Source organism: Chanodichthys erythropterus, chromosome 12 (genome assembly GCF_024489055.1).
Source record: "Chanodichthys erythropterus isolate Z2021 chromosome 12, ASM2448905v1, whole genome shotgun sequence".
Classification (NCBI taxonomy): Eukaryota; Metazoa; Chordata; class Actinopteri; order Cypriniformes; family Xenocyprididae; genus Chanodichthys; species Chanodichthys erythropterus.
The window spans coordinates 3,724,941-3,751,478 of record NC_090232.1 but is presented as its reverse complement, the minus strand read 5'-3'; the positions used below and the strand labels follow the sequence as shown (position 1 = coordinate 3,751,478).

At 35.3% G+C, this 26,538-nt stretch overlaps 2 protein-coding genes across 4 annotated transcripts in view; one reads left to right on the top strand and one right to left on the bottom strand.

The window, feature by feature from the left end:
- The window catches only part of LOC137032937 (receptor tyrosine-protein kinase erbB-4-like), a 231,435-nt gene that overhangs the window by 189,875 nt on the left and 15,022 nt on the right, over nt 1-26,538 (top strand). For all 3 annotated transcript variants that reach the window (XM_067404966.1, XM_067404965.1, XM_067404967.1), the window contains 7 exons: nt 86-179; nt 926-1,080; nt 5,237-5,281; nt 5,709-5,841; nt 8,131-8,253; nt 8,359-8,457; nt 8,842-9,027. In XM_067404966.1, coding sequence (XP_067261067.1) covers nt 86-179; nt 926-1,080; nt 5,237-5,281; nt 5,709-5,841; nt 8,131-8,253; nt 8,359-8,457; nt 8,842-9,027 — 835 coding nt within the window. The remainder of the gene's footprint in view (nt 1-85; nt 180-925; nt 1,081-5,236; nt 5,282-5,708; nt 5,842-8,130; nt 8,254-8,358; nt 8,458-8,841; nt 9,028-26,538) is intronic.
- LOC137032938 (uncharacterized) overlaps nt 16,764-26,538 on the bottom strand; it is a 59,011-nt gene continuing 49,236 nt past the window's right edge. Inside the window, exon 4 of the transcript XR_010896767.1 lies at nt 16,764-17,416. The gene's annotated coding sequence lies outside the window, so the exon portion shown is untranslated. The remainder of the gene's footprint in view (nt 17,417-26,538) is intronic.

The following is a 26,538-nucleotide window of genomic DNA, read 5'->3' as shown; positions in this document are numbered from 1 at the left end:
CAATAACTTCAACCGGTCAAGCAGATGAAATATATATATATATATATATACTGTCTAAATATTTCAATTTGTTTGTATGTTTCAGAGATGTTCGAGAGTTTGCCAATGGATCTGTGTGTGTGGAATGTGACAGCCAGTGTGAAAAGGCTGAAGACAAAACTCTTACCTGTCATGGCCCTGTAAGTAAACCAAGTAAACATCAGTCTTCCATAAAAATGTATTAAGTTAAAGGCAGAGTCAGTAGGATTCCTTTCCATCGGCTGTGGAGGTGAAGACGACAACTCCCATGATTCCACGCTCATTCACTGCGTCATCAAGCTGCGGCTTTGTTTTGAACAAGTGACCTCTAGTGGCAAAAATTAAATATTGTGCCTTTAACTTTTTTAATTACTTTTTTTCAAATCCCACCCTGCATTTTTGAAAGGCCACTTGTAAATATACCACATTACAGAAGTAAAAGGGGCATCATTGTGACATTTTTGGATATTTTTCTGCAAATTCAGTTAAGAGTACTCCATTTTGTCTGTTAAATGCAAAATGCAAGTGCAGTAGTTTTAAATATATAAACGCCAATAAACAAAGCTGTTCGCTTCTTAAGTCTGTCCATCACAATTCCTAAGCTGCATACTTAGCAAACATCAGAGCTGTCAGAGAATGTAGGAACTCGCCCAAGCGTGTGACACCCACTTCAAAATGGGCAATTACTTAGATCAAATATGTATGAATTTGTTTATGTTGTCAACACCGCTATGTGATTTAAGTAAAACTTAAATGAAGGCGTAATGTTGCTCAAACTCACAAGAAAGTACCAAAATGTGATGTGCATAAAATATTACTGTGTTTCTTTTGGGATAAGCATCAATATAACATTGTAGACAAATTATATTTATAGGTGATTCTCCTGCATTTTGTCTGTATGGTTTAGGGTCCAGATCAGTGCGTGAAGTGCTTGCATCTGAAAGATGGACCCAACTGTGTGGAGAAATGCCCTGATGGTCTGCAGGGAGCAAACAGCTTCATCTTCAAATATGCTGAGACCAACAACGAGTGCCATCCCTGCCACCCCAACTGCACCCAGGGGTAAGTGTCTGTCTGTACTATATATGTGTTTGCTTTTTCCTCCAGGCCAGCACTGCTCAACACAAAAAGCTTTCTTTTTTTTTTTTTCTTTTTTTTTAAAGCCCTGTGATTTCATCATTGTCATGGCAACTGCAGTAATTACATTACAAACATCTTTCCATGTCTTCTTGCCTTGATAAGGAGTAAGTTATAAATACAATGTGAAGGTAGAAATTTGTTGACATTTATGGGATTTTTAAGCATGGCTTATTCAATAATATTTTCATTTTACTCAGGATGCTATTATTTGATCAAAACTACAGTAAAAACAGTAATATTGTAAAATATTATTACAATTTAAAATAAATGTTTTCTATTTTGATATTTTTTAAAAAGTTATTTATTCCTGTGATCAAAGCTGAATTTTCAGCATCAGTCTTCAGTGTCACATGATCTTTCAGAAGTCATTCTAATTTGCTGATTTGCTGCTCAACAAACATTTTTTCTTATTATGATCAGTTGAAAATGGCTGTGCTGCATAATTTATTTTTGTAGAATCTGATATTACTGTATTGTTCCGAATATAATGATATGATTTTTTTCTTAGAAATACATCTGAAAAAATAAGTTTGTCTTATATTTAGGGTCTAGAATTTTACAGGTCAATAATACACCCGCAACAATAGGTGGCGTCAAATACGTGTGTAAACAAGTGTGCCAACAAATATGGTGTGTCAATGTGATGTTAGAAGATCGAGAGCACAAAAAAACACTAACATTCAAAGAAAATCTTACCGTCTAAGATCTCGTTCACACAGAACGAGTCTTTGCGTCCAAAAACATGAGATGCATCTAAAATGTTTTGAGCTTGTCCACTTTCATTCACTTCCAGAGGTGGTTGAAAACACATTTGACCAGATTGTGTTCATAGTGTAACCAGTCATGTGATCGAACATATTCGAACAACCACAAAAGACGACTACTCTCTGCCTACTGACCTAATGCGTAAACATTTTGCACATTCAACATGGTTTTACGGGTAACAGAGCAGAAACGAAAGCTGCTGCTTTCCATATCTTTTTTCATCAACTCTGGGCGCGTTCATATGTAAATTGCACAAGCTTATTTTGTCCCTTAGATTGAAAGATCTGAAATTTTAAAAAAAACAAAACGTACATTTACCTGTGGTTGAAAGTGGACAAAAGAGACGGATTAAAACACCAGGTGTAAACGGGAATGTCTCCCTCATCTACTTGTGATCCGATCAACCAAAACACATTTTAATACCAGGTGTAAATGATGAATAGAAAATTTAAAAGAATTGTATTCAAAATAACTGCTTTAAAACTTAGACTAAAGTGGCACCTGAGCTTTCTAAAGTTCACTAACCCTTAGTGAGGCAATCCTTTGCTCAGTTTCATCTTGGAAATCTCTTCTGAATTCATTTAAAACAGCCCAATCTGCATGTAACTATGTAAACTTTAACTGCCCAGTGGAATGACAAATTTGGGTGCGGTTCCACAATCCTTCAGTGTCACGTCCCGTACATCTGAGGCAGATCATACCGCACATCGATACACTAGAGACATCCACCCAGTCTGAGCCTGTTTTGTTCTGGTCTGTCTTGGCTGTCAAATCAAAGCTCTTGCGATGCTCTAGGACACCATAGCAAAGCCATTGCGATCCCTTCATCTTGTTGGTGACAGTCATTGCCGCTGGTTACTGTCAGGCATGGGCTCTTCAGCACTGTTCTCTATGATCACTGAACACAGTCACCACCGTCACAGTGCTCCAACATGCCTTATCCCTGTATGTAGAGCTCTGGAGATGATTCCAGCTACTAGTGCTAGATAGAGGATTAGGAAGATCAATGGCTGACATGGTGCACATTTACTGTTCAAAAGACTGGGCTCGGTTAGATTTTTAAGATGATTTTTTTTAGAAAAATTTACAGTAAAAACATTAACATTGTGAAATATTATTGTAATTTGAATAGGGCTGTCAAAATTAATGCATTAGCATTGTTTTCGTTTTAACGCGCTAAAACTATTTAACGCAATTAACGCAGCATCTGTTTTTTCCATCATAATTCGGCTAGCATATGATCATGCTCTTATTCATGCAAATGCTTTTAGCTCCAAAAGACAAACAAGAACGTGCTGTCTGTGATAGCCGAGTCATGTGACACACACGCGACTCGTGCGCGCCAGTATTGAGTTCTCTTTCACGCTTGAACAAACAATAACACACACAATTATGCCAAAATGCCCGTTTTATTGAGTATCCTCATAAGAGCAGTCTTAAATGAGTTAAATAATATCTTAAATGAACTTAAAGTGTTGTGAGAAAATGAGATGTGCGTCAGATCCATATCATGTTCGGCAGCGGCAGCTCTTAAAGTGACAGCAGCCTAATAAACCAGTTTCTGTGATGATGTCTGTCATTAATGTTAATCAAACAACAAAGGTAACAGAGACAATTGGAGCTTCAATAATGATTAATCTATAATTAATTTACAATTATATAGACAGGTAAATATGACATTTATTTTAATCGGTTTATGCAAAGATTGTTTTAAGTTCACTTAAATTAAAAGTTGCTATTTTTAAAGAAATTGATAACTTTCAGGTATACTATAATGTTGAATGTTTAATTTTTTTTTTTTTTTTTTTTTTTTTTTTTTTTAATCAATTTCATAGAGACATCAGTAGCAGAATTAGTATCAGTGATACTGGACTTTAGTATAGTATGAATAGTATAGTTGAATAACAAGAGTTCAGTACATGGAAAAGACATACAGTGAGTCTCAAACACCATTGTTTCCTCCTTCTTATATAAATCTCATTTGTTTAAAAGACCTCCGAAGAACAGGCGAATCTCAACATAACACTGACTGTTACGTAACAGTAGAGATCATTAATATGTACGCCCCAATATTTGTATATATCAGCCCATGTTCCCAACATTATGAAAGGCATTACACAAGGGCAGCCAGTATTAACGTCTGGATCTGTGCACAGCTGAATCATCAGACTAGGTAAGCAAACAAGAACAACAGAAAAATTGCAGAAGGAGCAATAATAACTGACATGATCCATGATAGCATGATATTTTAGTGATATTTGTAATCTGTCTTTATAAATGTTTTGTTAGCATGTTGCTAATGTACTGTTAAATGTGGTTAAAGTTACCATCGTTTCTTACTGTATTCACGGAGACAAGAGCCGTCACTATTTTCATTATTAAACACTTGCAATCTGTATAATTCATAAACACAACTTCATTCTTTATAAATCTCTCCAACAGTGTGTAATGTTAGCTTTAGTCATGGAGCACTATCAAACTCATTCAGAATCAAATGTAAACATCCAAATAAATACAGTACTCACATGACCCGAAGCATGCATGCAGCATACATGACGAACATCTTGTAAAGATCCATTTGAGGGTTATATTAGCTGTGTGAACTTTGTAAATGCACTGTATTATAGAGTCACGAGCTTGATTGTCAGGGAGCACGAGTTTTAAAGGGCCAGCAGCCCCCCGAATCAGTGCATAGATAATGATGCCCCAAAATAGGCAGTTAAAAAAATGAATAAAAAAAAAAAAATCTATGGGGTATTTTGAGCTGAAACTTCACAGACACATTCAGGGGACACCTTAGACTTATATTACATCTTGAAAAAAACGTTCGATGGCACCTTTAATTTGGAGAGTAACTGTGAAATTATTACAATATAAATATATTTAAAAATATTTCTATTATGCTGATTTGCTGCTCAAGAAACATTTCTTATTATCAATTTTAATAAGATGATGGTAGTTTTTCCGGATTTCTTGATCAATAGAAAGTTCAAAAGAACAGCAGTTATTTTACATATTGTTTTTCTAACAATGTAAGTGTCTTTATGGCCACTTTTGATCAATGTATTGTGTTCTTGCTGATTTAAATATATATATATATATATATATATATATATATATATATATATATATATATATATATATATATATATATATATATATATATATATATATATATAAAACTTTTGAACAGTAGTGTATATGCGACAAGGTATTAGACCATATCATCATCATCATCATCATCATCATGTTTAGTAATCTTTTTGAAGTAATAATATTTTAATTGGTATTTTTGTTCTGTTTTGTATCACAGGTGTACTGGACCCCGGATTCAAGATTGTATTGGGATGCTGGACAGGTAACAAGCTGGATGTTTTCCTCATCCTTTTTACCCCACAGACTTTTCAAGGCACTGTTTTATTTTATATATATAAAATCTTTCCAGGTCATTTTTCACTTGAACTTCTCATATTTGTTGTGTATAGAGTGTATTCTGACGGCTTGATCATTGGGTGTTATGATTTGAAAGAACACAGCACTATTTGTGGAAAAGCAGTAGGCCTTCTAAAACCTTAACACTTTTTTATTCACTTGTTTTTAATAATATTAACAGAAACAGAATGAGACAGCAAAGTATTTTTCAGTAGAGCTATAATGGCATTTTCCTTTAAAACAATGCATTAGATACTCAAAGTTGAGCCCTTCTCAAAATTTAAAATGAAAAACTGAATTATTAACTGAAACGGTTATATTTTCAATGTTTTAATCCTTGTGTTTTCCTCCAGGACTCCTCTGATTGCAGCTGGGGTGATTGGGGGGATGTTTGTGGTCGTGATCGTGGTGCTCGGATTTGCTATCTTTTTCCGTCGGAAGAGCATCAAGAAGAAAAGAGCCTTACGCCGTTTCTTAGAAACAGAGGTGAGAGCTAAAAATCTGCCAGTGTTTAAAATGAGTTTGAATAATTTGGAGAGCAGTGCATTAATTTGATAAACATGATGTTAGGAGAAACAGAGTCTAAAAAAAAGAAATGCAGACAGAAAGCCTGGCCAGTGAATCTGGTGTTGAGGTGCATGGATGGGTCTGTGGGGTCTATAGCCAGTCTCAATTTTCCATTTGAAAGTGCTTCTCTCACTTCAATGGCGGGAAAACTCAAATGGAATAATGGAGATCATTTTCAGATCCTTAAATGGGATCGCAGGAAAGTACTTCAAAATGTTCTGCAGCCAGTGTGTCTGTGTGAGATATAAAGTTTAAGTCAATATTGTGGAATCTGCAGGTATGTTTGGGAGTGTATTGCACTAAATCGATCTACTGTTTCGAAATCTACTTCTGGCAGATATATCCAGTGTTGCAGTATTATTTCTTTTGACATAAAACATATAATATACTCAATATAAGGATTGTTAATAAACTATTTAGGTCCGTCCATAGCAACCAATTTGATGTAGGATGTTTTATTTTAATGGTGGTTCTGTCACCTATATAAAAGAGTTGAAATCTAAGGAAAAGTATAGCAATCTGAATTCAGAGGACCAGAGCATACGTGCAGGAATATATGGATGCAGTACTGTAGATACTGAGGTTCAAGATCCTTGAAGTTAAAAGAAGTATTTTGAACTGAATACATGATGAGACGGGAAACCACTGCAGAGTCATATGAACAGAAATGTGTATAGTTAAGAAGTCTAGCGGTTTTGTTAAAAGTTTTGTAATTTGGCAAAGGTTTTACTGCCTAGGCAAATGAAGACAGGTTAAGAATAAGATTTACATATTTGCATTCCTTTGTGCTGTAAACATGCACTAGATGGACATCTTTAACCATTGCATTCGCATCTTGCATCTTTTGCAGTGTTTCATTAAAGGAACACTCCACTTTTTTTTTGAAAATAGGCTCATTTTCCAACTCCCCTAGAGTTAAACAGTTGAGTTTTACCGTTTTTGAATCCATTCAGCCAATCTCCGGTTCTGACGGTACCACTTAGCATAGTTCATTGAATCTGATTAGACCGTTAGCATCTCGCTTAAAAATGACCAAAGAGTTTTGATATTTTTCCTATTTAAAACTTGACTCTTCTGTAGTTAAATCGTGTACTAAGACCGACGGAAAATAAAAAGTTGTGATTTTCTAGGCTGATATGTCTAGGAACTATACTCTCATTCAGGCGTAATAATCAAGGAACTTTGCTGCCGTATCATGGCTGCAGCAGTGCAATGATATTACGCAGCGTCTCTCACAAGCGTCTCCATGGTTGCAAGGCACGTTCCCTGTGCAAGCAGGGGCTCACAGGCACTGCGTAATATCATTGCACTGCTGCAGCCATGGAACGGCAGCAAAGTTCCTTGATTATTACGCCTGAATGAGAGTATAGTTCCTAGACATATCAGCCTAGAAAATCACAACTTTTTATTTTCCGTCAGTCTTAGTACACGATTTAACTACAGAAGAGTCAAGTTTTAAATAGGAAAAATATGCTAACGATGCTAACGGTCTAATCAGATTCAATGAACTATGCTAAGCTATGCTAAAAGTGGTACCGCCAGAACCGGAGATCGGCTGAATGGATTTGAAAACTGTTTAACTCTAGGGGAGTTGGAAAATTAGCCTATTTTCAAAAAAAGTGGAGTGTTCCTTTAATGACACGCCATTCTAAAAATGCAGCGCTTTTAAAGTTAAAATAAGTTCAGCTTTTAAAAAACACATCTCTAAACTTTGTTCATCATATAAAGTGATTGAGTCTCTTCAGAAAATTGGACTAAACTGCTTAATTCATATGGATTAGTTTTACAATCTCTTTATGAACTTTTTGAAGCGTCAAAGTGTCAGTTGTGTAGCTGTCTATGGAGGGACAAAAATCTCTCAGATTTAATTTAAAATATCTTTATTTGTGTTATGAAAATGTACGAAAGTCTTACGGGTTTGGAACGACATGAGGTAGAGTAATTAATGACAGAATTGTAATTTTTGGGTAAACTATCCTTGTAACTTGAGAAGCCATTCAAACTGAAAAGCATAAAAGTATTTAAATAGGCAAAACATTACCAAATGAATACATTTGTACATGATGACACTAATGAAATCATACAGAACATGAGTCCATAATGTTGCCAACTAGTGACTGGCAGATGAAACTCAACTAGGAATTGTAGTTATGAATGAATTTGTGATTGTGTTGAGTGATTTTGGTTTTGATTATGTGTTTTGTGCAGCTGGTAGAGCCTTTAACACCGAGCGGCACGGCACCCAACCAGGCACAGTTACGTATACTGAAGGAGACGGAGCTCAAGAGGGTCAAGATCTTGGGAACAGGAGCCTTTGGCACGGTTTACAAGGTACTACATTCACTTTTATGATTCATGTGTTCATTTGAGTTTTACGTGTTTCCTTGAGTTCTGCTGCTTCATCTTTTTCTCTTTTTTTTTCTTTTTTTTTATAAGGGAATCTGGATTCCAGAAGGGGAAACAGTGAAGATTCCCGTGGCCATAAAGATACTCAATGAAAGTACAGGACCTAAAGCTAATGTGGAGTTTATGGATGTAAGTAATTTATAATTAAACCTCACTTTACTTTTCACTAGGAATTTACTAGGATTTACTGAGATAGCCAATAGTGCAAATCAAATAACAATAATGTCATGAATTGCATGCATTTTAGTATACGTTTAACATTAGATGAACAAGCTCTTGCTTTTGAGGCCTTATGGGCTATGAGATTATATCTTAGCAACATGCTAACATTAAAGGTAGCTGTTTGTATTGAACACAAAACAGGCTCATTTTGCATTTCATTTATGTAAATGAATCATTGCATACAGTAAATGCACTATTGGACCTAGAGTTCACATAATGTATAAGGATGGAAATGATCCAAGGTGTTGATCAAACCAGCACATTTCCGGTATTTCTATGTTTGTCCTCCAGGAGGCGCTGATCATGGCCAGCATGGAGCATCCTCATCTAGTGCGTCTGTTGGGGGTCTGCTTGAGTCCCACTCTTCAGCTGGTGACTCAGCTCATGCCCCACGGCTGTCTGCTGGACTATGTTCATGAGCACCAGGAGAACATCGGCTCCCAGCTGCTGCTCAACTGGTGCGTGCAGATCGCAAAGGTAAGAGTTCACGTGAGCCACTGTATGTTTGCCTATGTCTGAAATAATGCATCTCAACATACCATTCCCAGAGTTAATTGTAAACGCAATATGTACATTGGTACAACTTAACAAAAATGTGCTTTTCACTATTCCCATAGTGTATGGGTGCAGAAAAATAGATGTTTTTATTGAACATTGATGGAGCAAAAAAAAAAAAAAAAAATATTTTCAGCATCTAAATCTAAGCATTTCATGTCAGCAAATGGAAAAGTCTGCCAGCTAATTATTATCATGTTAATTATTGTGTCTTTTACAGAAGAGGATTAGGGCCAAGCAATAATAAAAAAATAAAACCATTTAGAGATTAAAGTTGTTCAATTACGAGAAAAAACTTGTTAAATTTCGAGAAAAAAGTTGAGATAAAATGTTGAGAATAAAGTCATTAAATTACGAGAATAAGGTCATTAAATTATGAGAATAAAGTCATTAAATTATGAGAAAAATGTCGTTAAATTTCGAGAAAAAAGTCGAGATAAAATGTTGAGAATAAAGTCAATAAATTACAAGAAAAAAAGTCGTTAAATTATGAGAACAAATTCGTAATTTAACGAATTTGTTCTCGTAATTTGACGACTTTTTTCTCATCATTCAATGAGTTTATTCTCAACATTTTATCTCGACTTTTTTCTCGAAATTGAACGACATTTTTCTCATAATTTAATGAATTAGTTCTCGTAATTTAACGACTTTTTTCTCATAATTTAATGAATTTGTTCTCGTAATTTAATGATTTTTTTTCTTGAAATTTAACTCGTTTTTTCTCATAATTTAACGAGTTTATTCTCAACATTTTATTTCGAATTTTTTTCTCGAAATTTAACAACTTTATTCTCGAGATGGTTTTATTTTTTTTTATTATTGCTTGGCCCTAATCCTCTTCCGTAGTCTTTAGCCTCAACAGCAGGGGCACATCTTACCCCATATTTTACATATTCCCCCTTTTTTGAAAAACTGTTGCTTTAATTATCTTGACCAAAACTGAAAAGACCTTTGTCTCAAAATATAGTCAATAATTTTATCAATTCTTATTTGCTACATAAAAACATTAAATATTAGATAAAATTAGTGCAGAATCAACTTTGCATCAAGGATCAGCCAAATTTCCATGTGTATCATCCAAAGCATTTGTTAATGGATTAGTTCACTTCAGAATTCAAATTATCCTGATAATTTCCTCACCCCCATGTCATCCAAGATGTTCATGTCTTTCTTTCTTCAGTCCAAAAGAATTTTAAGGTTTTTAAGGAAAACATTCCAGGATTTTTCTCCATATAATGACTTCACTGGGGTTGAAGGTCCAAATGTCAGTTTCAGTGCAGCTTCAAAGAGCTCTACATGATCCCAGACGAGGAATAAGAGTCTTATCCAGAGAAAAAATCTGTCATTTTCTAAAAAATTGAATTATATACCTTTTAATGACAAATTCTCATCTTGCACTGCTCTGTGATGCGCCACACATCACATAGTCTTATGCATGTTCACTTTGTAAAACACTGGATTGGTACTTCCGTCTAAGTCATGTGTGACCTTTCCAACATGACTAAGTCAAACGTTCTTTACAAAAAAAGGTAAAACAACAATGTCGGATGATTTTGAAGTTGGAGGAGAAAATGAGATGAAGTTTTTCGCCCTACCGTGGTACGCCTACGTCACACGTAACCTTTCCAATGTGATTACATAATGCGTGACACATCGCAGAGCAGTGCAGGACAAAACCATAATTTATTTTTGACTGAAGAAAGAAAGACATAAACATCTTGGATGGCATGAGGGTGAGTAAACTGAAGTGAAATGAACTAATCCTTTAAGAAAAGTCCTGAGCTGAATTTTTGTGCCATCTAGTGGTTTAAGGGAGAATAAAGTCAAATGCGCCTTTGACGCCAGTGTATATATATATATACTGGCCGCACATATCTGCAGGCTGCTGAACCACTAAACTCTTGTTGCTTTGGCTCAGTCGGGTACCACATCAAACACAAGGACATTCTTAGAAGTACTTGGAAGGAAGAAGCTCTGGTGTCTCATGCGTCAAATGAGTGCAACTGCCCCCCACCGTGTTTAAAGAGAAAACTTCTTTCTTCAGCTCTGTGATTGAAACATTATGTAATGGACTGGTGTATGAAGGAGTTCAGGAAAAATATCCTCAGCTACCCAACAGACTTTCCATTTTCCTACTCCGAGTCAGCATCGCATGAAATATTTATTTATCGTTATTTCATTCCACACGTTGAGCTGTAGTGCTCAAACAGTCAATGCAAGTTGAAGTCCAGTAAAGAAATTAATGCTTTTAATCAGTAAGGATGCGTTAAATTGATAAAAGTAACAGTAAAGACATTTATAATGTTACAAAAGATTTGAAAAAGATAAATTCTGTTCTTTTGAACTTTCTATTCATCAAAGAATACTGAAAAATAAAACATATCAGGGTTTTTCCACAAAAATATGAAGCATCACAACTGTTTTCAACATTGATAATAATCAGAAATGTTTCTTGAGCAGCAAATTATCATATTAGAATGATTTCTGAAGGATCATGTGACACTGAAGAATTTCAGCTTTGATCACTGGATATAAATTTAATTTTAAATTATATATTAAAAATCTTACCGACCCCAAATTTTTGAACGAAAGTGTATTTTTATGCAAATTTTAGGATATTGCATTAAAATGCTGGATCTAAAAGCCGAGATGTGAATAACATTTGAAATGCTGCTTTAGACATTGAAGAACTAGTGTGAGACAAAGCATTGATAGTTAAAGCTTTAAAAGAGAATTAACTATTCAAAGTACAGAGCAAATTTAAATGATTTAATCATCAAATATATATTGTGAAATATTGCCCTGTGTGTTGACTAGTGTGTCCTCGATCAAGAGCCACAATCACTGCTCAGTTTGAGATTGTTTACCAGCATGTCATCTCTTAAGAGAAGCTAGTGAGTTTGAGGTCGAATCTGTGTCTGATTTCTCACCTGCTGTCGTCCTCAGGATAATAATCCCATCAATCGTCCATTAGATAACCCTGCTGTGTTCACCCAGTGACCTGTGATTCCCGCCCAGTCCTTTTAGATCTTGGCGTATCATAAAGAACATGCGTGTAGTGCGAGGCCATGGGCTCCTCCTCCTGCTGTGCTCCTGGAGAAACTGGAGTCTTATTTTATTGTGAGTGAATTTCCAGACCTGTTGCTTTCTCACGCCTAGACCTGAGGAACATGACAGCTGAGGTGAAAAGAGAGTTAGATAGCAGGGAGACCGATTTTGACGGCTGCAACGTTTCAAAATGTTTGAGTTGGATAGCAGTATTTTCAGTGTCTGATTTTCACAGACCTCTCTCTTCTGGTTAGCAGCATACAGGATTAATGTCTTCATTCATTGCATTGCTCATTTGCTTTGCATCTTTTGTCTGGGAATACAAGATCGGAGTTAGTCATATAGAGTGAACATGACAAATGAGAGTTCCCTGAATATGCATTACCCTTAAAAACATCATTTAACTCTCTGATGCATGATGTCCAATGTGAAAGCCCATTTCTGTGATATATCTCATTGTTTTTACGTACATAATTTTTTTACCTTCCTGATTTAATATACAGACATCAGGGGTTTAAATGTAGAAAAGTTGAAATGGGATATTTTTGCATACAATGGCTTCCTTCAAAATCATAATTACGAATTTGATTTGGCATTGCAGTATGAATAAAAGAGGGTTATAATATTGTTTCTAACATCATTTACCTCTCTATTGATAAAGTATGTGTCTGTGGTAAAGCTCGTTTGCATATTTCCAAGCTAACTTGGCATCAAATGTGATACCCTCCATCAGATGATGGGTGTCATTTGAATAATTCCCAGCATTCAGCATTTCTCTGCCAGGAAAAAACAATGCCAAAACTAGAAATTAGAAAAGAGCTAGTTTGCATCCATTTAGACTATTAGCTTATATTCAATTCTTTCAGTATATATTCTCTAGCACTGAAACAATGCACTGAAGTCACTGAATATTTCCATCTTGCTATTTTTATTTTTTATTTTTTTGCAGCAACACACTAAGACACATAGGGCCAGATTTGCTAAACAGGGCAAATTAGCATGTTGCACAATTCCAAAAAAAGCCCTGATGGGGAGTGGAAAGTTCTGCATGTGATCTACTGGCGACAGATAAATTAAAGAACACAGATGCAATTGGATAATTACCAGTAATTGCCAGTAAACTGACTAGCGCGAACCTTGCATGATTCATTTAAATACTCTCCTCCCATAAATTTTGCATTTGAAAGGGAAACTCCTACAAATGCATATGCAATAAGGTCAGCCGCAAAAATAACCCTGCCTTTTCAGCACTAAGTAGTATAAAATGACAAGTAGTTGCAAAGTTACTTATAGTCAGTAGAATGTCTGTTGGGGAGCATCAAAATAAGCATCAAAAAATAAACTTAGCAGATATTAAGCAGACAGTCGACTAAGACTCTAATGAGAGTTAGTTGAATGTTTAAAGTGGACCATCAAAATAAAGTGTTACCAAAAGATATAATCAAATGAGACCATTCCTGATACAGTGAGATTATAGATAGATGAAATAATGTGAATAATATATAGGGCTGCAACAACGAATCGATAAAATCGTTAAAATTCGATTATTAAAAGAGTTGGCAACGAATTTCATTATCGATTCGTTGTGTCGCGCGACTATTACGCCTCTCAATAAGACGCGGAGATGTTTGAGTATGAAAAAGCGTGGTTGAGCGCGAAGCAGAGCGGAGCAAAATAAATAAATAAATAGCAGAGCGGAGGTAGAGGAAAGACCATCGGTAGAGACCCGTAACGTTGTTCTGAACAGGCGCGCCGTTGGCACGGGGGACAGGGTGGTCAGGACCCCCGCAGTTTTGAAAAGACAGAAATCGACCCCCGCACTTTTGATACGGGCTGCTTCAATCAGTCACACTATATCATCTTTTAGCTTTGGATATTTTCTTTCAAATGAGACCATTTTCACGTTTCGGTTTTGTCGCGGATGTGAACAGGAAATCGGAGAAACGCGCAATCTCCAAACCATCTTTTAAAGCGTGTTAACGTTTTAGGACCGGTCGATGGTACATAAATCATGCCCGAACTTTAACGTTTATCAATCAAGCTAAACCGTCCATTCAGAAACCGAGAAATTTGACACTTTAAGGTAATGAGGCTGATCTCTCAGGTTGACGGGCGAGCTGGCTTGACCGAAGTTTTCGTGAGGATTTAAGGTTTATGGACAGTTTTGATTTTGGTAATTACATCTAGAAAGATAAAAGCATTGATGGCATCTATAAAATCGATATCTGAAAGCGAAACGAAAGTGATATTGCCTCGTCCAGTGAGGAGGACGCACGAGAGGAGACCTGCACGTTTATGTGTAAACTGTAATACTGCATTTACAATGCTTATCAGTGGCATGCACTTTGATCGCGAAAGTGAAAATCCAAAAGACTATGACTAAAACTAAATCAAAATTTGCTGTCAAAATTAACACTAATCTGTTGACATGTATATATTCTGTGCTTTGTCCCATATCGGTTATTGTTGACAAATATATTTGTGTTGTACTTTTTAAATTTCATTTTAAAGTTTTTTATTGCACTTGGTAATCTTAAGCTAAACAAAAATATACATCTTTTTGTGCACTTTATTTATTAAAAAAAAAAAAAAAAAAACTATATATTTGGCAGATGTAAAGCATACATGTGTATGTTTTTTGTGTTAGTTCATTTATTTGTTGTTTTTTATTACTTTAACAGCTCAGGGATGTTAAAAGAGCAACATGTTTTTGCACGTCATTTCTGGTTTTGAATAAAAAAATTAATTAATTGGTTGGAAATTAATGCCCCCCCCCCCCCCCCGATTCATCGATTAATCGTAAAAATAATCGACAGATTAATCGATTATTGACATAATCGTTAGTTGCAGCCCTAATAATATAGCTCAGATAATTTTTTATTATTATGGCAGACTAAAGTTGTGGTGAAGAAGTGTTCTGCATCTTTAAGACATCCTTTAATGCATATGTTGTTTTCTGTCTGAGCGAATTCCACTCAATTGTGGTGCAGCAAATCCAAACCTCTTTTTTGCCTTTTCTATCTTGAATTCAATTTTGGATGCTTTGTTTGTTAATAAGCCTTTCTATTTATTTCTTCTTCTGTTTTTAAATAACCTTTTAATGCATGTGCTGTTAAAAGCCAGCATTCAGCTTGTTCCATCCTCTCAAACAATCTCTAATCCAAGCTGAATAAGCGCTTTCTTTCAGCCTGCTGATCACTCTGGAAAATGCAGGGAGCCTCTGAAACCCTTCAATTACAGCGAGGTATCCGCTGCACTAATAGATGTATGGAGTTTGGATTTGGGGGATTGAAACTCTGATTGGATCATTCATTTCAAGATGGTTAACTATGAAAAGAGCTGAGGTGTCCTTATCACAGATTAGAGTGAACCGGGCTAATTCAAGCCGCCTGCAGCTGATGGGACTCTGTGCTCATGAATGATTTAGTAATGTTTGCTTTTGAAGATGTGGGCAAAGGAAGAAAATCTTCATCCAGTACTGAAATATTTTAATGCGGATGTTTTCCCATTCAGTCATCTGATTTCAGTCTCATAGGACTGCCTGGGATTTAGCCAAGTGTGCTTTAGCCCACTATAAATAGTTTGTTGTCAACATCTTTCTTACTGTCTGTCTTTCATAACACATTGGCTTTGAGATTTTGTTCATTTTCTTACTTTTTTAAACACGGTGTATTTCTTTTTATGTGTACTGTCATTCAACTTATGTTAAATTTAGACTTCATGTAAATTAATTACTGGAGTGGTTCTCATCCAGGGGAATTAGGCATCCACTAGGGGGCCTAATCAAATGCTTAAAACTTAAAATTCTTTAAATTTAGTTATATTAACATAGCTGAGTGAACCAGATGAGTGAACTCCTCCAAGATGCCTGGTGGTGATGCTGGATACCCCTCAGTGGAAGGCCCTCTGACTCCTCTGCCCCCTGGTGGACGATAACGGCTCCTACAACTTCAGGCACCCGGCAGCGAGTCCCCCATTCCCTGTCCCTCTCCATCATGGTGGACAGAAGCAAGCTCCAGCCTCAGGCAAATGGTGGCGCCCCTTAGTCCCCTCTCGAACACCAACCGTTTCTCCAAAACCCAGGTGGATGGCAGCGAAAGTCACTCTAGCCCACTCCTTCGAGTGTCCATGGCGGCAGACTCTGCTCAGCTCTGCTCGATGGCACCACAGTTTTCCCCAAGCACAGAGGTCTCTTTGACAGCATGTTCCTCCTTACACCACTGTAACAAAGTTTGTGTTCAGGGAAGAAGGAGGAGGGAACGGGCAAACGCTCAACATAACAACAAAATGAAAGGAAAGCGACAGTCCCTCATGGACAACTTCTGCATATAAACATAAGACACAACATAAATGTCCTAGGCCTGGTCCTCTCTCCTCCACTGTCATCACTCCACTTTTATCCTTGGGATTCCCACAGTTCTTGGCCCTGCCCTGCTTGCCACATACCCCCATCACCCTCTGCAGGTTGGGGGACACCACAGAGACTGCACTCTACTCCCCCACCCTTCCTCCAACAAGACGAGAGAAAAGGAGACAGAAGGATGTGGAGGGACAGAGGGGAGAGAAAAAATTCTGGGTGTGGTTCCCAAAACACACTGTCTTCCGGTCCTCCACCAGCTGGGTGAACTCCTCCGTGATGCCTGGCGGTGACGTTAGATACCCCTGGACAGTCCTCTGACTCCTCCGCCCCCCTGGTGGATGGTGATGACTCTTCCGGCAGCTTCTTGGGCAGCCGGCAGCGAGTCCCGCATTCCCTGCTCCTCTCCATCATGGTGGATGGCAGCAGACTCTGGCTTCAAGCAAATGGCGGCAGCGACTCCGTATCCTATCGGACAGTAACCACCTCTCCACAACCCAGGTGGACGGCAGCGAGTTCGTCTGTCCCCCCAGAAAGTCACACCAGTCCACTGCATCAAGCATCTGAAGGCTCTTTGATGGCACATTGCTCGTTCCTCCTGGGTTTCGGCACCAATGTAGCAAAGTTTGTTAATAAGGGAAGAAGGAGGGAACCGGCAAACGATCAACATAACTTTAATGACAAAAGAAACAAACATGTAAACGAAATTAATTATAAACATAATAAAACACAACATAAATGTCCCAGACCTGGTCTTCTCTCCTCCCTCACTGTCGTCACTCTTTTTATCCTTCTGGAGCTCCTCCGTTGGACTCGAGACCGGTGTTGCGCCGAGGTGACACGCATTAGCACTCGCTCCGTTCCCACAGCTCTCGGCCTCACCCTGGACCTTTGAATATTGTCCTAGACAGTAAGGGGAGTCAAAAAAAGGTTAAGAAACACTGCAGTAAAGTATTATTAAAACTGTAAATTGAAATTGAGAGAGGGGAATGCATGCACCATTGTAGAAACATTGTAAGAATGAAGATTATAAGGAGTTGTTGATGCTTGAAAAATGGATTGATCATATATGAAACACAACAGCAGCAAGTTCAGTCTTGAGTTTTCATAAATAACAAATGATGTTTACACATATTATTTCGCCAGCTAGCTGCAAACTTTCAGCAGTCTGAGACTTAGCATAAAAGACATAAATGTTTTTCGTTGTGCACCATGATGTAGTTAGTATTCTTTGTCTTTGTTCCACCAGTGTGTGATGGAAACGGCTCCTGTGTATTTATCACAAATTATACCATGTTGTCTGATGAACCTCCTGTGCTGCCCACGCACTACAGCTTTTCAGACAGTATGTAGTCCTGTTATCCTCCTCCTCCATAACACATCAAGGAAACTGACAACATTGTTCTGCACGTAGGGCTGAAGAGAGTTTGTGAATATGAATCCCTCTTGCAATGCAGGGATATATTTCAGCTAGATTGCTTGCAAATGTGAGAGTTCAAATGACACAGAAAGAGTTTTTAAACATCTTTTAATTTATGAATTAATCAGTAGCAAATGTGTGTAGCCCTATCATGTGCTCTGTTGCTAGATTAGTTCAGGTTGTGTTCTTTAGTTGCTGTTGGGAAGTAATGCTGTCTTCTAAATGCCATTTTTTCAATGCATAATTAAATAAACAGGATTAATAATCAGAAGTCATGTGGTATCCAAAATAAGGATAATCCAAAACAATTACAGTAGTGAAATACTAAGATTAATAGTAAAAGGGGGGAAAAAACATCTTTCATAGCATTTTTGATTTGAATGTACATAACTGCAACCCCAGCAACCTTGACTTCTGACCCTCAACCCATATTTCAACATGTGTTTTTTGATGTATTCTTCATTCAAACACTCCTCCGCCATCTTTTTTTTAGATGCAGCTTTCTCTCTCTGATTTTAATTAAGCCCCGGTGGTCCTGCACATCTAATATTTGTTATTTCCCATGCCAGAGGTTAGAAAGTGTAGTAATAGGGCATCGCGGGATGTAAAAACAAGAGAACAGAGGTTAGGGACGCTACTCGAATGCTCTGGCCTGCTTACATGCACGTCACGCCAACGCTTGGACCTGCTAGCCTGCAAGAAGCCTGTAATACTAAACGCCAGTAGCTTTTGACGGGGTTTGCTCTTGCTTTAATCTGACTTCAGTCGATCTGAACACACAAAGGGCTGCTTCTCACTGCCTAGCCCATCTCTTTGGTGGGATAGAGAGCTTCTGTATGGAAAGGAACATTAAAGACCGGCAGCAGTAAAGCTTGTCGTTTGAATGCTAATTCCACTAGATCCAGCTTTCTTGATCTCAGAGTGAAGAATCAAATTGGAAGAATCAAGATTGCAGCATTGGATACTTTAGTTTGGATACAGTTCATGAGAACGACTGTCTTCTGTAGCGTTTCTGCTGACAAAAGCGGGTTTGCATTTGCTAAAGATCTCTCTCACATTTCCTCTTTTTTTCCTTTTTTGAATGCTAAATCAACAGCTCTAACATAAGGCTGCTCATACATCTATAATGTATAAAGAAGTACATACTTTTCTTAAACAGGCATATTACAAAAATGTACAATTGACTTGCTGATAGTTATCCACTGCATGGTACGGTTCGGTTCGGTACGGCTTGGTACGGCTCACTTTTTGGTGCTTTTCCACTGCATCGGACAGCTCGGTATGGAACGGTATGGCTCACTTAAATAGTACCACCTCGATTGAAGTTGCAAGCATGCCGTACCGATACTAAATGTGACATGTAAACACTGCAGGTCACTGATTGGTCAGAGAGAATCATCACTACCCTTTTTTTTCCCCATATGTGTATGCTTTGTATTTTTTTAATACTCTGCAATGCTTTAATATTCAGTAATGTTCAAAAGTTTGGGTTTTTTATGTTTTTGAAAGAAGTCTCATGCTCACAAAGGCTTTTCAAATCTATATATATATATATATATAAAATGGGAACATATTTTAAACTGTAATTTATTCCTCTGATTCAAAGCTGAATTTTCAGCATCATTACTCCAGTCTTCAGTGTCACATGATCCTTCAGAAATCATTCTTATATGGTGATTTGCTGCTCAAGAAACTTTTTTTCATAGTATTATCAATGTTGGAAACAGTTGTGCTGCTTCATATCTGTAGGAAAACAGTGATACAGTTTTTCAGGATTCTTTGATGAATAGAAAGACAGATGTATTTGAAATAGAAATCTCTTGTAATTTTATAAATAATAAAAAATAAAAAAACTCTTACTGACCCCATTAAACTATTGCATCATTAGCTTAGCCTTGGCAACATGCTAACAACAAACTATTAGAATAAACTGAGCATTTTCTACTCTATCATGAAAAGCTAATTGAGAATACTGCCAAGGCATGTATGGAGTAGATGACAAAGAGTTTTTGAAACTGAGCAATAATATTATGTCCTAAATGGATCGCTCAAGCTATTCTGTATTATATGTGTGCACTCTTCGTGACTGTATTTGAGAGTGAGAGAGAGAGAGAGCAGTATAGTGGCTCTCAGAGCAGTGTCTGCAGTGCTGCTGTATGATGGATGGGTTTATGTCTCTCTCTGTATCACAGAGAAAATGTATTTTAACACAATGTTCTTGACTTGGCGCTTGTCTGATTCATGCATGTTCACATAAATTCCCAGACAGCTGTATAAGTAGCTCTGAGCAGCCATGATCCTTGCCTCTGGAATAAGAAGTCAGCAAATGACATGTCACAGAGAGTCAAAGAGTTTGTCTGGTTGGTAGATGCAGTAAATGCACCATTATGGAATCAACATAACATGAGGACGTGATTTCTGCAGCTATTATTGAGATGAATGAGAATGCTCATAGTTTGCTCTTGCCTGTAGTGTTGTGAAATACACTGAATATTCACATAATAATTGCATAGCATCTTTGATATGAATTTCAGTAGCAAATGGAGTTCATATATCCTGCACTGATACAAATGATTTTTGTGGTGAAGTAAAAACTACTGAAAAAAATAATGTAATTTCTACCTGAATAAGATTTTCTTATTTTCAATTTATGTCTGAACTAAGTAAATTCTGTATTAGTACTCAATTTAAGCTTGTAAAAATTAAAGCGTAAATATCAACATTATAAAATTAAGTAAAACCTACTCAACTTTCTGATACTGGTGTTCCCATCATGCACTGGGGTATAATTAATTGATAAGGTTGCATTTTTCAGTGTTTTATCATTGCTTTGGTTGTTATAGATTTAGTAGCTTCTGGAGTTAATTTTCTACTCAAAATGACACATTCATACTCGAACAATCCAACGAATGTTACTGTTATTGTGTACCATGTTTTGAGGCCTCTGTGTTCAGGCGGGTATCACAGTACTTCTATTATCTGTAGATATACTGTCTACAAAATATCTACTGTATTATTTACTTAAACATTCTAAGTAAAGCATACACTTTAAAAGCATGACTTAATTCAGTGTTACATTGTTTGAGTAAAATGTACTTCAAACTATGCTAGCTTGTTTCTGCCACTAGATAAAAAAATAAATAAATAAAGTAATTACAAATTAAGTTTATTTCTCAGAATTGTGAGATTTAAAGTCAGAATTGCATGATATAATTTGCAATTCAGACTTTTTTTTTCTCAGAATTCTGACTTTAGAACTCTCAATTCTGACTTTATATCTTTCAATTCCGGCTTTATAACTCGCAATTCTGACTTTATATCTCGCAATTCTGACTTTATAACTCACAATTCTGACTTTATATCTCACAATTCTGACTTTATATCTCACAATTCTGACTTTATAACTCACAATTCTGACTTTATATCTCACAATTCTGACTTTATATCTCACAATTCTGACTTTATATCTCACAATTCTGACTTTATATCTCACAATTCTGACTTTATATCTCACAATTCTGACTTTATATCTCACAATTCTGACTTTATATCTCACAATTCTGACTTTATATCTCACAATTCTGACTTTATATCTCACAATTCTGACTTTATATCTCACAATTCTGACTTTATATCTCGCAATTCTGACTTTATATCTCGCAATTCTGACTTTATAACTCACAATTCTGACTTTATATCTCACAATTCTGACTTTATATCTCACAATTCTGACTTTATATCTCACAATTCTGACTTTATATCTTTCAATTCCGGCTTTATAACTCGCAATTCTGACTTTATATCTCGCAATTCTGACTTTATATCTCGCAATTCTGACTTTATATCTCACAATTCTGACTTTATATCTCACAATTCTGACTTTATATCTCACAATTCTGACTTTATATCTCACAATTCTGACTTTATATCTCGCAATTCTGACTTTATATCTCACAATTCTGACTTTATATCTCACAATTCTGACTTTATATCTCGCAATTCTGACTTTATATCTCACAATTCTGACTTTATATCTCACAATTCTGACTTTATATCTCACAATTCTGACTTTATATCTCACAATTCTGACTTTATATCTCGCAATTCTGACTTTATAACTCACAATTCTGACTTTATATCTCACAATTCTGACTTTATATCTCACAATTCTGACTTTATATCTCACAATTCTGACTTTATATCTCACAATTCTGACTTTATATCTCACAATTCTGACTTTATATCTCACAATTCTGACTTTATATCTCACAATTCTGACTTTATATCTCACAATTCTGACTTTATATCTCACAATTCTGACTTTATATCTCACAATTCTGACTTTATATCTCGCAATTCTGACTTTATATCTCGCAATTCTGACTTTATATCTCGCAATTCTGACTTTATATCTCGCAATTCTGACTTTATATCTCACAATTCTGACTTTATATCTCACAATTCTGACTTTATATCTCACAATTCTGACTTTATATCTCACAATTCTGACTTTATATCTCACAATTCTGACTTTATATCTCGCAATTCTGACTTTATATCTCGCAATTCTGACTTTATATCTCACAATTCTGACTTTATATCTCACAATTCTGACTTTATATCTCACAATTCTGACTTTATATCTCACAATTCTGACTTTATAACTCACAATTCTGACTTTATATCACACAATTCTGACTTTATAACTCACAATTCTGACTTTATAACTCGCAATTCTGACTTTATAACTCACAATTCTGACTTTATATCTCACAATTCTGACTTTATAACTCACAATTCTGACTTTATAACTCACAATTCTGACTTTATATCTCACAATTCTGACTTTATAACTCACAATTCTGACTTTATAACTCACAATTCTGACTTTATATCACACAATTCTGACTTTATATCTCACAATTCTGACTTTATAACTCACAATTCTGACTTTATATCTCACAATTCTGACTTTATATCTCACAATTCTGACTTTATATCTCACAATTCTGACTTTATATCACACAATTCTGACTTTATAACTCACAATTCTGACTTTATATCACACAATTCTGACTTTATAACTCACAATTCTGACTTTATATCTCACAATTCTGACTTTATATCTCACAATTCTGACTTTATATCTCACAATTCTGACTTTATATCTCACAATTCTGACTTTATATCTCACAATTCTGACTTTATAACTCACAATTCTGACTTTATATCTCACAATTCTGACTTTATATCTCACAATTCTGACTTTATATCTCACAATTCTGACTTTATATCTCACAATTCTGACTTTATATCTCACAATTCTGACTTTATATCTCGCAATTCTGACTTTATATCTCACAATTCTGACTTTATATCTCACAATTCTGACTTTATATCTCACAATTCTGACTTTATATCTCACAATTCTGACTTTATATCTCACAATTCTGACTTTATATCTTTCAATTCCGGCTTTATAACTCGCAATTCTGACTTTATATCTCGCAATTCTGACTTTATATCTCGCAATTCTGACTTTATATCTCACAATTCTGACTTTATATCTCGCAATTCTGACTTTATATCTCACAATTCTGACTTTATATCTCACAATTCTGACTTTATATCTCACAATTCTGACTTTATATCTCACAATTCTGACTTTATAACTCACAATTCTGACTTTATAACTCACAATTCTGACTTTATATCACACAATTCTGACTTTATAACTCACAATTCTGACTTTATAACTCGCAATTCTGACTTTATATCTCACAATTCTGACTTTATATCTCACAATTCTGACTTTATATCTCACAATTCTGACTTTATATCTCACAATTCTGACTTTATATCTCACAATTCTGACTTTATATCTCACAATTCTGACTTTATATCTCACAATTCTGACTTTATATCTCGCAATTCTGACTTTATATCTCGCAATTCTGACTTTATATCTCACAATTCTGACTTTATATCTCACAATTCTGACTTTATATCTCACAATTCTGACTTTATATCTCACAATTCTGACTTTATAACTCACAATTCTGACTTTATATCACACAATTCTGACTTTATAACTCACAATTCTGACTTTATAACTCGCAATTCTGACTTTATAACTCACAATTCTGACTTTATATCTCACAATTCTGACTTTATAACTCACAATTCTGACTTTATAACTCACAATTCTGACTTTATATCTCACAATTCTGACTTTATAACTCACAATTCTGACTTTATAACTCACAATTCTGACTTTATATCACACAATTCTGACTTTATATCTCACAATTCTGACTTTATAACTCACAATTCTGACTTTATATCTCACAATTCTGACTTTATATCTCACAATTCTGACTTTATATCTCACAATTCTGACTTTATATCACACAATTCTGACTTTATAACTCACAATTCTGACTTTATATCACACAATTCTGACTTTATAACTCACAATTCTGACTTTATATCTCACAATTCTGACTTTATATCTCACAATTCTGACTTTATATCTCACAATTCTGACTTTATATCTCACAATTCTGACTTTATATCTCACAATTCTGACTTTATAACTCACAATTCTGACTTTATATCTCACAATTCTGACTTTATATCTCACAATTCTGACTTTATATCTCACAATTCTGACTTTATATCTCACAATTCTGACTTTATATCTCACAATTCTGACTTTATATCTCGCAATTCTGACTTTATATCTCACAATTCTGACTTTATATCTCACAATTCTGACTTTATATCTCACAATTCTGACTTTATATCTCACAATTCTGACTTTATATCTCACAATTCTGACTTTATATCTTTCAATTCCGGCTTTATAACTCGCAATTCTGACTTTATATCTCGCAATTCTGACTTTATATCTCGCAATTCTGACTTTATATCTCACAATTCTGACTTTATATCTCGCAATTCTGACTTTATATCTCACAATTCTGACTTTATATCTCACAATTCTGACTTTATATCTCACAATTCTGACTTTATATCTCACAATTCTGACTTTATAACTCACAATTCTGACTTTATAACTCACAATTCTGACTTTATATCACACAATTCTGACTTTATAACTCACAATTCTGACTTTATAACTCGCAATTCTGACTTTATATCTCACAATTCTGACTTTATATCTCACAATTCTGACTTTATATCTCACAATTCTGACTTTATATCTCACAATTCTGACTTTATATCTCACAATTCTGACTTTATATCTCACAATTCTGACTTTATATCTCACAATTCTGACTTTATATCTCACAATTCTGACTTTATATCTCACAATTCTGACTTTATATCTCACAATTCTGACTTTATATCTCACAATTCTGACTTAATATCTCACAATTCTGACTTTATATCTCACAATTCTGACTTTATATCTCGCAATTCTGACTTTATATCTCGCAATTCTGACTTTATATCTCACAATTCTGACTTTATATCTCACAATTCTGACTTTATATCTCACAATTCTGACTTTATATCTCACAATTCTGACTTTATATCTCACAATTCTGACTTTATATCTCGCAATTCTGACTTTATATCTCGCAATTCTGACTTTATATCTCACAATTCTGACTTTATATCTCACAATTCTGACTTTATATCTCACAATTCTGACTTTATATCTCACAATTCTGACTTTATAACTCACAATTCTGACTTTATATCACACAATTCTGACTTTATAACTCACAATTCTGACTTTATAACTCGCAATTCTGACTTTATAACTCACAATTCTGACTTTATATCTCACAATTCTGACTTTATAACTCACAATTCTGACTTTATAACTCACAATTCTGACTTTATATCTCACAATTCTGACTTTATAACTCACAATTCTGACTTTATAACTCACAATTCTGACTTTATATCACACAATTCTGACTTTATATCTCACAATTCTGACTTTATAACTCACAATTCTGACTTTATATCTCACAATTCTGACTTTATATCTCACAATTCTGACTTTATATCTCACAATTCTGACTTTATATCACACAATTCTGACTTTATAACTCACAATTCTGACTTTATATCACACAATTCTGACTTTATAACTCACAATTCTGACTTTATATCTCACAATTCTGACTTTATATCTCACAATTCTGACTTTATATCTCACAATTCTGACTTTATATCTCACAATTCTGACTTTATATCTCACAATTCTGACTTTATAACTCACAATTCTGACTTTATATCTCACAATTCTGACTTTATATCTCACAATTCTGACTTTATATCTCACAATTCTGACTTTATATCTCACAATTCTGACTTTATATCTCACAATTCTGACTTTATATCTCACAATTCTGACTTTATATCTCGCAATTCTGACTTTATATCTCACAATTCTGACTTTATATCTCACAATTCTGACTTTATATCTCACAATTCTGACTTTATATCTCACAATTCTGACTTTATATCTCACAATTCTGACTTTATATCTCACAATTCTGACTTTATATCTTTCAATTCCGGCTTTATAACTCGCAATTCTGACTTTATATCTCGCAATTCTGAC